Below are 14,660 nucleotides of genomic sequence, written 5' to 3' on the forward strand. Positions count from 1 at the left end.
CCAGATAATGAGAAAGAGACACTTAAGAGAAACTGTAAGTCTTGGGGGAAACTCCCAGTAGAAGGAAGCAAGCAGAGGCCTAAGGTGAAACCAGAGGGAGGAGGAGACAGAGAGGCAGGAGATTCAGGGAGGTGGGGGAGGGAAGAGTGAGGGAGGGGAGAGGAAGGAGGAGGATGGAGGGAGGAGGAAGAAGAGGGGAAGAGGGAGGCGGGGGAGGGAAGAGGGAGGGGGAGGAGGAACAGAGGCCAGGTCTTGCGTGCTTCCACGAAGTCCACCTTGGTTTTTAATAAGCTTTGTAGAAAAGATCACACAACTAATAATGTCATCTATTGTCCACAACTTGTGTACTCAGGAATTGTATTTGTAACTTTGTATTGTATTTCTAACTTCCTACTTCAGCTTAAGCTCATCACCTAGTTTTAGAGTCCTCAGAGGAAAATAAAAACAGCTGGGTTGCTTTCCTTGTATCACAGTTTCCTTTATGTTAAAAATAGCCTGAGGATATCTCTCTGCATCTGTATTTTTATTATATTAATAAACTCTTTTAGCATGTCTTCACTGATTTTATTTTTCAGGTTACAAAAGAATTTTAACTCTCCAAATGATTCTTAAGTCAGAAATCCTGAAAATGAGCACAGATGCTCATTAAAGGCAAACCTTGGGCGTGGCTATGGGTAATAAGGTCTAGACACCAGACACTCCCCTAAGGACACAGGCTTGATTACCTATGCCATTGTGGTCTAACCTGCCACCAAGATTTTGTTTTACCAGATTTGAACAAGAATAACCCTTTCTCTTGCTTTATGTTTTAACTCCTTTTTTTCTACAGGAAGGAACATATGTTTACTTTTAGTGATATAATTTTGTTTTTTATTTCTTTGACTTATTTTGGACTCTAATTCCATAATTTTTTTTTTGTAAATTTTTTTTTAATGCTTATTTATTTTTGAGAGAGAGAGAGAGAGAGAGAGAAAGTGAGAGAGAGAGAGAGAGAGAGAGAGAGAGAGAGAGTGTGAGCGGAGGAGGGGCAGATAGAGAGGGAGATACAGAATCCGAAGCAGGCTCCAGGCTCCGAGCTATTAGCACAGAGCCCGAGGCAGGGCTCAAACTCACGAACTGTGATATCATGACCTGTGCCAAAGTCGGATGCTCAACCGACTGAGCCACCCAGGCGCTCCTAATTCCATAATTTAAAATGTAAAAGTAAAATGAATGCTACATTCCAAATACTTTAAGCCTTACTTAATTTTACAACTGAAATTATAAGCTACAAGTGTCATTATTCCTGAAAAACTCTCAGCACTACTGACAAAAGTACTTTTGAGAGTGTAAAGATTAGGCACTGGGTTAGCTATGATTCCGTGTTTAGAAAGATAAATGAGAAGGTTAGATAATATTTCCATATCGGTGGCCACAAAATTTCTATTAAACGTATATCTATTCGGTGCCTGGCCATGACAGAACTGAATTTCTGTCAGGATTAATGCTTAAGGTTTCTCCGTAATATTAAGGTTTCATTTTATTGATTACCTTTCCAAGGCTGTTGATTTATGCTGTTGGAGATGAAAAGTTTGTTACAGGAAGTCTATCTGCTACAATTTTGTTGGGAGACTTGTGTGTTCACTAAAACTACAAGGACAAATGAAAAACACGACCTCAGAGTTGTTTCCTGAGGAATACCCTGGTTTTGCTATGTCCTTGCTGACGGAGGGGGAATGAACGTGTTTATTTGATAGTCTTGGCTGGGTTCCTCAATTTCATCAATGCTATCAGATTAGGAGATACTTTCTGTGGGACAATCAGTTCCCCATTCATCTTGCCCATCCAGGTGCTGTCTTTGCAGCAAATGTGCTCGAGGGACATGACCTGCCCCACACCTTTCATCTAGATAAGGTTTTCAACACTGCCTTTAAACTTCAAGAGAGACACCTGAAGAAACAGTCTTTGGAAATTACTCCTTAGTGCTGTTCATCAGATACTTCTGGTTCTCCTCCTAGTGCTTCCTAAACATGCCCCCAACCTGAGGTTAGGTACCGCCGTGTGACTTGCTTTGGCCAGTGAAACGTGGGCAGAAGAGAAACATGGGCATACGACCTGCAGCATCACACGTTCCTGCCTGGTCATAAGGGCTGTGGAAGCAAATGCCAAGGTGCAGCCTTGGTTGCCGGGTCCTGGGCAGTAACGGCAAGTGGTGACCGACAGCCACAGCCCGCCACCAACAGACTCCTTGCGTGAACTGGTGTGAGGCTACCTGTTCCTGCAGCAAACCTAGCCAGGCCTCAAGGATACACACGGTTGTGTGTTTTTGTACAAGTTTTGTGAAGAAATTGTTCCCTTCAGCCAGTGAGCCTCATGTGACCACCTACAGGAGAAACTGATTTAGAAGCAAAGGCCTAGAAAAAGCCTCGCCTTCCTTAAAGAACTGGCCTGTTTTTCCTTCATGGATAATGACACTGTTTCTGATCAAGCATACCAGAAACCAGTCTATTGCTCAATTATGGTGACTGTGATCTCTTCCCCATCCTTTCCCTTTCTACTCTATCTTCCCCCAAGTCCTGATCTTTTCTTTTTCTGATATAATTTTAATGAATCCCTATAAAGCATCTCAAACCCTTTGTGCAATGAGGGGAGGTGCACATTAGGTTGAAGTCTAGGATTAATAAGGTCATCTGAGCAGAAGACTAAGAAGTAAGGGCTGGCTCAAACTGGGGCAACATATTTTACACTGGAAAGACCTCCTTCTGTGCATGAAGCCACCCTTCCATATGAATGCATCAGTCAAAGGAGAAATTGGGCAAGAGAGTAGAAACATTGCTGCTCCTGCAAAGAAAATGGTAACACCCAACACCAGGAGTGAGCCCTCATCTAGAAAGGCCAGTGCACATGGCGCCAGTGGTTTCCAAACATGTACGTTTTAGTCAGGAAGTCTTCTCTCTGATGGAAACGTAAGCAGAAGCCCCAACTCTGACATGTAAGTGTGGGGCTCCGCTGGGTGGTCCTTCTCCACCTCCCCCACAGCATGCCCAAGGAACCCCCAGGGCTCAGGGAACACAGTTTGAGAACCACTGCTGTATCGCAGAGAAATGGAACTATAATAGTAAGAGACAAGGCTGAAAGTTTCCTTACAAGTAGCAAGAGCTAAACACCTAAAGGGCGTGCCTGTAGCAGAACTACTTTTGGAAAAACGAAAGGAGCGGTCCCCTCAAGATTACCTTAATCCTTACTTCTCTCTCTGCTGTTCTCTTCTGTTTGTCTGCTTCTTTTCTCTTACACCTCTCCTCGTCTCTCTTTTTTCTCTTTTCTTCTTCCCGTAAGCGCTTCTTCTCCAGCTCCCTCCTCCTTCGCTCTTCTCGCTTCTCTTCTCGAATCCTCTGAAGACATGGAAAAGCATGTGTATAAATTGTCTGCACGAATGTGGCAGAGACAGGAAGGATATTTATCAGGTAAAAAGGTCAACCTACCTGCTTCTCTAATTTTCTATTTCTAATATATTCCAAAAGAGGTGTGGTTCTTCTAGCTAAAACACAAAAATTCGAATGTAGTATTTAACTCTAAAATATGATTTCTTTCCTTTATTTTAAATACTTGTTTTCAATTTAATCCTTAAATAATCAGTCTGGCTCAGTAGGCATAGCGTGCAACTTTTGATTTGGGGGTTGGAAATTTGAGCCCCACGTTGAGTGCAGAGATTACTTAAAAATAAAATATTTACAATAAATAAACGAATACAATTTAGATGTGCACACATTGTACCTGGAGAAATTCCTATTCCAGCACTATAAAATCACATCATCTGGAGGCACTGACAACTCTACACACAGTAGGCAACGAACTCCTGATTCTTAAGGGAGGCTTCATGTTACTCACAAAGACGCCATAAAAGCAAAAAAGAAAAATGAGTACAATGGATTAGACTTCCTGAATGCTACGAGTATCTTCACATTATTTTTTTTAAGTTTATTTATTGGGGGCGGGGGAGGGGAGTGGGCAGAGAGAGAGAGAGAGAGAGAGAGGGAGGGAGAGAGAGAATCCCAAGCAAGCTCCATGCTGTCAGCATAGAGCCCAACACAGGGCTCGAACTCACAAACCGTGAGATCATGACTTGAGCCGAAATCAAGAATCAGACACTTAACTGACTGAGCCACCCAGGTGCCCAAGTATCTTTGCATTTTTGCGGATATTTTAAAACATTACATAGCCCGCTGATAGATTCACTGATTCAACATATATTCTGGGAGTTTCTTCCTTTTCTGCTCTCTAGACAATGATTTTAAGCAATGTGGATTCTTGTGATTTCTCATGATATACACTCTACAAACCAGAATAACCAGGTGTAAAAGTTTAGACAGTGACACTGCCCCCCACCCCATGGCACTTTATCTAAGCAGCACTAGCCACCCAGGAATGAACCTCTCCATAAACTCAAACCTGATCCTCAGTTTTCATGCCCTGGACCTGTCTGACCTAACCTGAAATTTGGTTCCCATTTGTGGCAGGCCTCCGGGCATAGCCTCTCAAAGGGATTGCTTCTGAGAAGCATGTGTTCCCTATGGCAGTGGCTGTGGATGCAGGTGGGAAGGCAGAAGATGGTTTGGGTCTATGCTACAGCTCTTTCAAGATCTAAGATTAAGTGAGGGAAGAAAGAATCCCTGGACGCACTTGAAGGCTGGCCAAGACATACATTTCCAGAATTCTAAGGATCAGGAATTAATCATAAATTCTACAAGAAAGCCCCTGGGCAGGGGTTCTTACCTTGGAATTAAAGACTCCTGAACACCGCAACATAATATACCAATGGCTTCTGCCAAGCAAGCTTTGCCCTGGATTCAGGGCTGTGCAAATGCCCACGTTTCATCATAAGTACAGGGGCCAAGAGGAGCCCATTTCCTCCCTGGGTGGCTCCTGTGTTAACCATGAACTCTGGCTCAGGATGAGCACAGCCAATGCCCTTTGTAATAGGCAATCACCTCAAATAGGGAGGATCTGCTCTTCACCATGGGAGTTCTGGACTTGTCAGCAAAGAGCAGGACCAAGATCTCCCTGGGTAGGTGGGGGAGCTAACACCGAGATCCCACCTGCCTTCCCCCTTCTACAAACACCTCCCTTGTTACCCCAAAGGATCGATATGAAGGGTACATGAGACCCTGGATAAGAAAGTGCTTTACAAACCACAGAAATGTATCATTTGTTAAACAAGGTGCATGGCCATGTAATATAACACTAACTTATCCAACAGCATGACTCTCACCACTCACAGAGAGCTGTTCCATTCTAGGCACTGTCACCACCACCTGGCAGCAGGGATGCTAAGGCTCAGGTGTGGCCACACAGCTGCTAAGTCTTAGGGCTGGAACCTGAGCCCAGGTCTGTCCGCTCCACAGACCCTGCCATGCCACCGCACTAACCTGCAACTTCAGAGGGATTTAATATTTCCATTTAACCCTCATTGCTCAGACTAGATCATAAGAGTCCACTAAAGGCCAAAATCGAAGAAAAGAAAAAGGCAATCTGCCATGAATTGCCTGATTAAGATTCAAACTTCAATGGGCACAGATTCTGAATCACACTTACTCATTCAGCAAAACACTATGATCACCTACTGTGCACCAGGAACAAGGTGAGGGGCTGGGAATGGGAAAGGATGTCCCCCTTGTGTGGGAGGGTGGCTGGAGCAGCTAGATGGTGTGTGTCTGGCCACCAAGGCCTGCCTCAAAACTATCCACCAGTGGAAGCTCCTGGTCCTTTTCTGTGGGTACCCTGTACAAAGGCTTTTATAGCAAAGTAGGAAAGAAATGATAGTGGGGGGGAGGGGGACAGGGCAAGTCCTGTATATTTTTAATTTGCTTCTTTTCTAAGCTCTTCCTAAATTTAACATGCTCTACAGTGAGATCTCAATTTGCCTCCAGTAAGTTTCCTTCCCCAGTTTGCCCCAGGTCAGTGATGGTGCCCCCATCCACCGATCTGTTTGGGTAAAACTCCTGGGGGCCTGGATTCTTTCTGTTTCCTTTCTTCCCACACCCAATCCACCAGAGCTTATGTGGACTCTGCTGGCTAGCACAAGCAGCCCTCCCTGGACTGGAGCAAAGCCTCCCCACTGGAAGCCCAATGTCTTCTCAGGGCATCCACAATCCATCATGTATGGAGCGACGGGGAGAACTAATCAAGCCACGCCACTCCCTCAATGGTCTCCAGCTGTCTCTCCAATAAACTCCGAACCTCTCACTCACCTGCCTCTCCAGCCGCTCCGCCTGAGGCCCACCCGTGTACCAAGCACACAGGCATGTATCCCACTCCTATGGGTCCGCAGCTCAGCTCCCAGCTCTCATCTCTAGTCCCCTCTTCTCCCGCCTCTTAGCATGGCTGCTCTCAGCTCAAATGTGGACTCAGAGGGTCTTTCCCACTCAGGATTATTTCACCACATTGTGGCACTGCCCCATGAAGATGCCCTGGCTTGAAGCCTGGTTATTTTTCGGGTGTTTACTGCAGTCTTGCCCATGAGCAGGGCAGCTACGTGATGGCCGTGGCCATGCTCACTCCCTACTCCCAGTCAACATGTGCTGACCAAAAATGAGCAAATGTACCCTAAGCACATCTTTACAAATATTTGCTTTAGTGATTAAAAATCTTTTGAGCCACACATTAAATCAGCTGTTACAAAACATAAACCTTCATTACTTGACTAATGAAGACCATTTCAAATGTTAACCTCTCTTACTACTTTCCTCAACAAACATTTACTGAATACCTAACCTTGTCTAACCATGTACTACTGGGACCACCAATATGAAAATACGGTTCTACTGGGGGGGAGGGTGGGGAGAGATGGGTAAATAAAAATGTAAACTATTAACAGGACAATCATCCCGTTCTAGACATCTTGATGGGCAAGTGGGACACAGCCACAGGGAGGGATAGGAGAGCAGGGGCGAGTGGGAGCAGACAGCAAGGGAGACACCAGGTAAGTTTACAACCTGCCACCAGGAGATAGCCATTTCTAAAATATGCTGCTTGCAAAAAAGGGCTGAAGCCTGATTCAAAGCAGACTCTGTGCTCTGGCTGGGTTTATCCACTTGTCTGCTTGCTCTCTCAGAGCGCTTGGTATTTTCTGAACAGTAACAACATGGCCTCACACTTGGGCAAAGCATCTCATCTCTAGGACTGCTCTTGAGAAAGATGACTGACTTCAATCTTGAGACACAGCACTCCCTCCCTGATGTAGCAGGTACAGAGCACTCCACGGTCTTCTTTACTGCTCATCTGGAAGCATCGTAACTGTCAACAAAACGCCTATGACTGGAAGTTCTGGTGCTCTCCATCAACAGACACGCAGAAATATTTTCACGGGTTGCCATCCTTTTGTTACAACTGGAAAACATTCTACATTCCTGCCAAGCCTGTCATGAGCGTGTATTTTTAAATACTCATGAAAAAGAAATACAAGCTTTGTAGGTACACGTCTCAACAAATAGAAGAAATGAGCAAACAGACCAATAAGCTCTCTTGTCTTTGCCTCCATGTCTCCCAGAAGAGTTTCAGGATTGGCATTCGTTTTCTCTTCCTCCATACAGTAAGTTTCCAAAAACTTCTTGTATTCCGGATCTGTAAATTTAAAAAGAAAAATGGAAAATAAACACGCTCCTCCCCATATCTGGTAGACGAATTATATCTGATCAGTGTATTTGATTTGGCAGTTTCCTAATTCAGCCTTTGTAAAAGGACTCACCATCTTCAATGCTTCCGGTTTTGGCATCTTTTTTCTTTAGCTTCTTTTTGGCTATCTTCTGGAATGGGGCAAACTCTACCACTGCAGGATATTCTAGGCCTGTATTAGAAACAAATTGCAAAAGCCATTCTGAAATTCCACTACATTCATTTTAGTAAATAACGTTTGCTTTCTTAAAGACCGCGTATAACAATGACAATGTTAACTGTTTTAACTATATTTCGAGCAACCATAACCTTAGCATGTCAAACTCCAGACATGAACAAAGGACGAGCATTTATTTATCAAATAAAATGATTTTTCATGTGTTAGTAGTGGTTACAAAACTGAATGCATTCAAAATTCATCAAATGGTGAATTCTACATTAACTCAATGTTAATAAACTCTCTCTTTCCCACTGAAGAGTTTATCGTGGAGTACCTTTAAATACATTTCTTAGTCACATTTAAATTTCTTCTAATTTTAAAAGGTTAATGCCATTATCAATCTGTTATGTGAGTTCAAGGGAATTACTCTGCTTACAAGAGACACTTGACTAAAAGAGGGGCTTCGAAGGGTGTGCACAATAATCAGACAGGGTTTGCTTCAAACAGGAATGTTTACAATGAAAGCCATGAGAAACTGACTTGGTCATTATGTGCGGGGGGGGAAAAACATACCAAGAAATGTTCACCAAGATAACCTGCTATACACTTAATCAATACATGGAACACTTTCATGTTGGTACTAAATTCACTGAGTAATCACCTTCAGCCTCGTCAGGAATGGTCACGTGACTATGATATTGCAACTCTTATTATCTGAAAGATATTTCGATGCTAACCCTAACTATCCAGGAGAAAGTCAAGAACCAGGAGGAGAGCAGGGCTTTGGACAGAGAGGAACAATGTCTCATTCACTGCTCCATCAACAATGCCTGGGACATAGATAGTTATTAAATAGGAGTTGACACACTTCCTGATTTCAAAGCTTATTACAAACCTACAGTAATCAAAACAGTATGGTATTGGGGCACCTGAGTGGCTCAGTCAGTGAGCATCTGACTCTTGATTTTGGCTCAGGTCATGATTCCAGAGTTGTGGAATCAAGCCCCACCTTGGGCTCTGTTGAGCATGGAGCCTGCTCCAGATTCTCATTCTCTCATTCTCTCCTTCTCTCTCTCTCTTTCTTTCTTTCTCTCTCTCTCTCTCTCTCTCTCCCCTCCCTGCCCCTCTTCTTCCTCACTCACACGTGCTCTCTCTCTAATGGGGAAATTGGGGAGATGACATTCAATGGGGAAATGACAATCTTCTTTAACAAATAGTGCTGGAAAAACTGGATAACCACATGCAAAAGAATGAAGTTGAACTCTTACCTAGTATCATAGACAAAAGTTAGCTGAAAATGGATCAAAGACCTAAACATGACACTTAAAACTATAAAACCCTTGGCAGAAAACATGGAGTAAAAGCTTGACATTAGATTTGGCAATGACTTCTTAGATATGACACCAAAAGTACAGGCAACTAAAATAAAAAAAGAAAAATTGGACATCACATTAGAAACATCAACAGAATATAGTATATGTGCTGCCAAAGCAAGCACTGAAACATCAACAGAATATAAAGACTACCTATGGAATGGGGAAAAAAAATCATATATCCAATGAGGGGTTAAGATCTATAATATATTAACAAAAATTTTACAATTTAACAAGAAACAACTCAATTTAAAAATGGGCGAAGAAATTGAACATCCCTCCATTTCTCTTCCTCCAAAGAAGACATCAGCCAACACACAAAAAGATGCCGACATCACTAAGCATTAGGGAAATGCAAATCAAAATCACAATGAGATACTGCCTCATACCCGCTAGGATGTCTGTTACCAAAAAACCCCAGAAAACAACAATTGCTGGCAAGGATATGGAAAAACTGGAACCCTGTGCACTATCAGCAGGAAGAGAAAATAAGCAGCCTCTACAGAAAACAGTAGGGCAGTTCCTCAAAAAATTAATACTATAATTATAATATGATCTAACAATCCCACAATGGTATCCACCCAAAAAAACTGAAAGCTGGGTGTCCAAGAGATACTTGCACACCATGTTCACAGCAGCACTGTTCACAACAAAGAGCTGGAAGCAACCCAAGGGTCCACTGAAAAATGGATAAACAAAATGTGGTACACACACACAGCCGAATATTACTCAGCCTTAAAAAGGAAATTCTGACACCTGCTACAACATGGGTGAACACCCATGCTGGAAAAACTGGATAACCAGGACTACATGCTACATGGCTGTAGGACACCAGGCTACATGAAGTAAGCCAGGCACAAACAGAGAAATACTGTAAGATTCCACTTATAGGAGGTATCCAGAGTAGTAAATTCATAGAAACAAAACACAGAAAGGTGGATGCCAGGGGCTGGGGGTCGGGGAGGAGAGGGGAGTTATCTAACAAGTACAGAGTTTTCGTTTTACAAGATCAAAAGAGTTCTGGAAGTGGGCCGCACAACAGTGTGAATGTACTTAACACTACTGAACTGTGCACTCAGGAAAGACTAAGATGGTAAATCTAGTTTTGCGTATCTTACCATAACTTTTTAAAAACTAAAGGAAAAAGGCACTTGAACAAACAAGCATTTAACACAAATGTCAAATAGTTCAAGCATTAAATTTGTTTTTGCTCAAAGAAAAGAATCTCTTGGCCTAGTCACTCTTTGAGGGTTTCTTGCTCCCTCTCAGTGGAGGAGAAAACACTTATCAGTAGTGCGGTGGGTGGAGTGGGAGGAGGCTGGCTGGTGAAAGGTGTACAGAGAATATGCTGATACAGGTGTACAGACTTGATTGCAGTGGACACAACAGTTGACAGTCTGACAGGAAAGGAGGACAAAGGGAGGACCCAAAAGTACAGAGAACTGGGACCGTTTACAGTAGAGATAAATATCATGGTCTCAGCGGGCAGCTGTTCAACAGTGAGAAAGTGATGTTCGTTACTACAATCCCCATCCCCCATGACATAATCCAGACATGTATGATTAAAAAAGTTCTCTGTTGAGCCAAAGCATAAGAGACTGTTAAAAACTGAAAACAAACTGAGGGTTGATGGGGGGTGGGAGGGAGGGCAGGGTGGGTGATGGGTATTGAGGAGGGCATCTTTTGGGATGAGCACTGGGTGTTGTATGGAAACCAATTTGACAGTAAATTTCATATATTAAAAAATAAAAAAAAAATAAATAAATAAACATTAAAAAAAATAAGAAAAAAAAATGTAGATAGTATTAACTGTCACATAGTTATTGTTAGAGTTAAATAAAATTGTAAATATAATGCCAAAAAAAAAAAAAAAAGTTCTCTGTTTAAGACATAGATATAAGTGAATAATATAACTTAAAAGACTTATATTGAATATGAACAAAGCAATTCAGTTTTGGTACAAAAGAAAGTGAAGCTCACTTATCCAGGAAACTCATTTATATGAAAAACTTCACTCTCTGATAATACATAAATAGATTACAAAGACTTGCCGGAGTTCGTTGGTTTACACATAATTTCAATTTTCAACACAAGCACATAACCACAGTAACACAATAAAAAATTATGAACTTATTTTAAGTTGGTATCTGAGAACTTAATTACAGTTCACAAACATTCCAGCAAAACATAATTAATGTAGTTAGAGATTATAATAGTTTAAAAAGCCAACAATCGAACCTTTACTGTCAATGAAGATATATCCATCAAAACGATCTCTAAAAAGAAGGATGTCATCAGGATTTCTAAAATTAATGTATGCTCTTGAGTAGAGATGAGGATAAAGACTGAAATAAAAGATAACAGTGAAAACTGTTAGCAAAAAAATGCAAGGCTTCTTTAATTTTGATTTTCTTTTCCTTTTCTAGATGCAACAAACTATTTCAAATAAAACCTTTATGCCAAAGAATCACTTCTCTTTTAATTACAATAATCTGGGTATTCTTTAGCAAAAAAACCAAAAAAACAAAAATAAACAAAACATTACCCGAGATCTTTTTAATAACTTGGGAAAGACACTTAAGGTCAGTTTCTCTATTACACAAAACCAGGGTTAAAATAATGGTCTTCCGAGGTTGAAAATCACAGGCAGAGTTATTTAAAGGTTTTCCTTAGTACACACGATGATGTAATACAACCTAATCATGATTCATTCACAGTTGAAAACGTTATATTTACAAGATATTCTTCACTGATGACCACTTTTACGTATGTTAAAGGGATATTAATTGTAGCACATGGTATGGGGACTATAGAAGAACTAACTCTTTCTCCTTGATCTCACAACTACCAATTTCCTTCATAGGCAGGAACTTTCAACCCCATTTCACAGACATGAACACTGAGGCCCAGAGAAATTCAGTATGTGCAAAAGGTGCAGCTAGTTAAAGATAGGACTATGATTCAACCTGAGTCGCTCTGAGTCCGGTGCCTGTCCTTTAATGGTACCAGTTTTCTTAAAGGTTAGTCATTTGAAAATCATCTATTTTTTTAAAACCAAATCTATATTTACCTGTGATATTTTTCTTTGAATGGACTGGCATTTTTAACTTAAATGTATTTATTCAGAAGGAAAGTTTATATGGCTACCATAACAAACTCATGGCACTCATGACACTGAAGATAAAAAGGATAATAATGATAATAAAGGTAATAATAAAAACAGTGAAAACTCACAAAATTCTAGCTGAACTATCACCCGTTGAAGGTCTAACATGAGGTCTGCTCTTTCATTGTTAATAAAAAGAAAATCTGGAAGTGTGAAAGTGTTGTCAGAGCCACCTTACTACCAAGATGTAAAAGAGAATCAAAAAAGATATAACCTGGCAGGTGTGAGGTGGGGACAGGGGTCTCAGTGATTTAAGGGAGCACAAGTCGGTTTCTGGGGGCTGGAATATTGTTTCTGTCTCTGGTGTTTGTTCTCTTTAGACTATGGTGGTGCTAGTAGAATGTAATGATCTGCCTACTTGGAAACAATTTGCAGAAATAAAGGTCTGCACTGATTTCTGAGTACATGTAGGAAAGAAGGTGGAAATAAACATAGCTTTCATCATCTATAATAATCTTAATCTCTCACCAAGTGACAAGACCTCCCAGCTTCTTAATGTTGGTAAGCAGCTTCTCACCTGAAATCGGCAGTAAAGAACTCAAAGTAATCATGTGCCGGCAGTGGGTGTAGCTGCTCTTCCAGCTGCTCCTTGGTGAGGCTGGGAGGAAGCCGCCGGATGACCACCTGTAGAAAGGACTCTGGGTGGGTTTTGTTTCACTATCATTGCCTCAATAATTTGAATGTCACCTGTGTTTTGGCTCAGAAGATCTCAACCAGGAGTCCAGCAGAAACACACATTTTAAAGCTAAGAAATACATGCATGGAGAACATGGCTGTCAAAAGGGTAATGAGGGCTGACTAATCTAAACGGAATCAGTAAGGTCAGAAAAGGGGTGCATAAAGCAGCTCCTTTTCAGGAAACCAGACAACTCTTGGCATGACGCTTACTGTCCATGCCCGAGTTGAAAAATAAAACCTCCGCCTACATTCTCCCTGCACGCAGAGCAACAGCAACTCTAACAGCCCGGCGGTGCACCGGTTCTTCCTGCCAAGGGACCTCCGCCTGCGATGCGCACTTGTCGCCCCTGCCCGCAGTATCCTCCTGCCGCCCTCCCTGGACAGGACCGGACCCTCGCCGAGCCGCCCCCTCGCATCGCCCGGGCCGAGGACAGAGCCTCCCCGTGGCCCAGCATCTCAGCGTGGCAACCCCAATCGGAAACAACACAGGCTGAACGCACTCTTTTTCCTCCTTCCATATCAGAAAAGGCCGCGTTTGGCGGAACGGGAAACGGTTCCAGCTGCACGTCGTCCCCGCCTCCCCCAACCGCTGTCCGCGGTGCTGAAGCGGCTGGCCCAGCTCGGACCCGCGCTCCCATCACTCGCCGCGCGTGGCATCACCTCCTCCCACCACTCCAAACCCTGAGTCCGCCCCATCTTCGCTCAGACCATCCCTCTTCTCGCGAGGTTTGCCTGCCCAACCCCGTTCCCGCAGCCCCTCGCCTCCGCCCACCCACCTTTCTTAGCCCCACCCCTCGAGACCACCCCAACCATTGGCCCCACCCCCGCCACGCTGAAGAGCATCCCTCTTCTCCTCGCGAGGTTTGCAGGGACGCCCTCGCCTCTCCTGTTGAAGACCCTCCTCCTCTCGCGAGGCTTATCTGTCCCGCCCCTTCCCCACCTTGCTCAGGACCGTTTTCTTCTCCTCGCGATGTTTGCAAGTGCCGTCCCCGCAAACGAAGAACGAGGCTGGTGGCGCCTCGGGTTCTCGCCGCGGCGACTCCCGGCGGAACTGGACTTCCACGGCCGACGGCTTCTCCCTCCCGCTCGGGCCCCGCGCAGCAACGGCAGCCCCTGGGCCTCCGGCCCCCTCCTCTGAGCGCATCTCGCACCCGCCGCGGAGAGGCCTCTGCCTCCTTCCCAGGGCGAAACCTCGCGAGAACTGGGACCACACCGCCCCTTCTCCCTCCCCCCGCTCCCCCGACCCATGATGCTCCACGTCCAGCATGGCATCCTTCTGTCCCAGGGGACTCAACCTGGTAGTGCCGCGGGACGTAAAGCCGAGGTGGGCCCTGGCAGCCCGGGTTGGTCTGGGACGGCAAGGGGTCGAAAGGCCTCTCCCAGTAGCCAGTCGGCGGGAAATTAGGGACCAGAGCACGTTTGGCTAAGTGTTCCTGAGAATTACATACACGTGCTTCACATTTACAGCTATTTTATTTTCCAAGGAAATCTGAACCTTTCTTCCGAGAACAGCACTTAAGAAGAATGGAGGGGTTGGCAAACAGCACAAATGGCTTCCCCATACGGAGGAGAATAAATGCGCCGCAGTTGGAAGCAGAAAGTGGCCGGCTCAGAAAGAGGGTTTATTCATCTC

At 43.7% G+C, this 14,660-nt stretch overlaps 1 protein-coding gene across 10 annotated transcripts in view; it reads right to left on the reverse strand.

The window, feature by feature from the left end:
- The window catches only part of UPF3A (UPF3A regulator of nonsense mediated mRNA decay), a 32,122-nt gene extending 17,951 nt beyond the window's left edge, over positions 1–14,171 (reverse strand). For 4 of the 10 annotated variants that reach the window (XM_058741471.1, XM_058741493.1, XM_058741512.1 and 1 more), the window contains exons 1-7: positions 13,968–14,171; positions 12,867–12,973; positions 11,422–11,528; positions 7,724–7,822; positions 7,489–7,599; positions 3,462–3,517; positions 3,213–3,371 (exon numbers count right to left, since the gene is read on the reverse strand). In XM_058741471.1, the coding sequence (XP_058597454.1) occupies positions 3,213–3,371; positions 3,462–3,517; positions 7,489–7,599; positions 7,724–7,822; positions 11,422–11,528; positions 12,867–12,973; positions 13,968–14,171 (843 nt within the window). Of the gene's footprint in view, positions 1–3,212; positions 3,405–3,461; positions 3,518–7,488; positions 7,600–7,723; positions 7,823–11,421; positions 11,529–12,866; positions 12,974–13,527; positions 13,709–13,967 lie in introns of those variants that run through there. The other 6 variants (XM_058741479.1, XM_058741490.1, XR_009265381.1 and 3 more) reach the window with 6 other exon arrangements.
- Positions 14,172–14,660: the final 489 nt, after the last annotated feature.

Source organism: Neofelis nebulosa, chromosome 1, assembly GCF_028018385.1.
Source record: "Neofelis nebulosa isolate mNeoNeb1 chromosome 1, mNeoNeb1.pri, whole genome shotgun sequence".
NCBI lineage: Eukaryota > Metazoa > Chordata > Mammalia > Carnivora > Felidae > Neofelis > Neofelis nebulosa.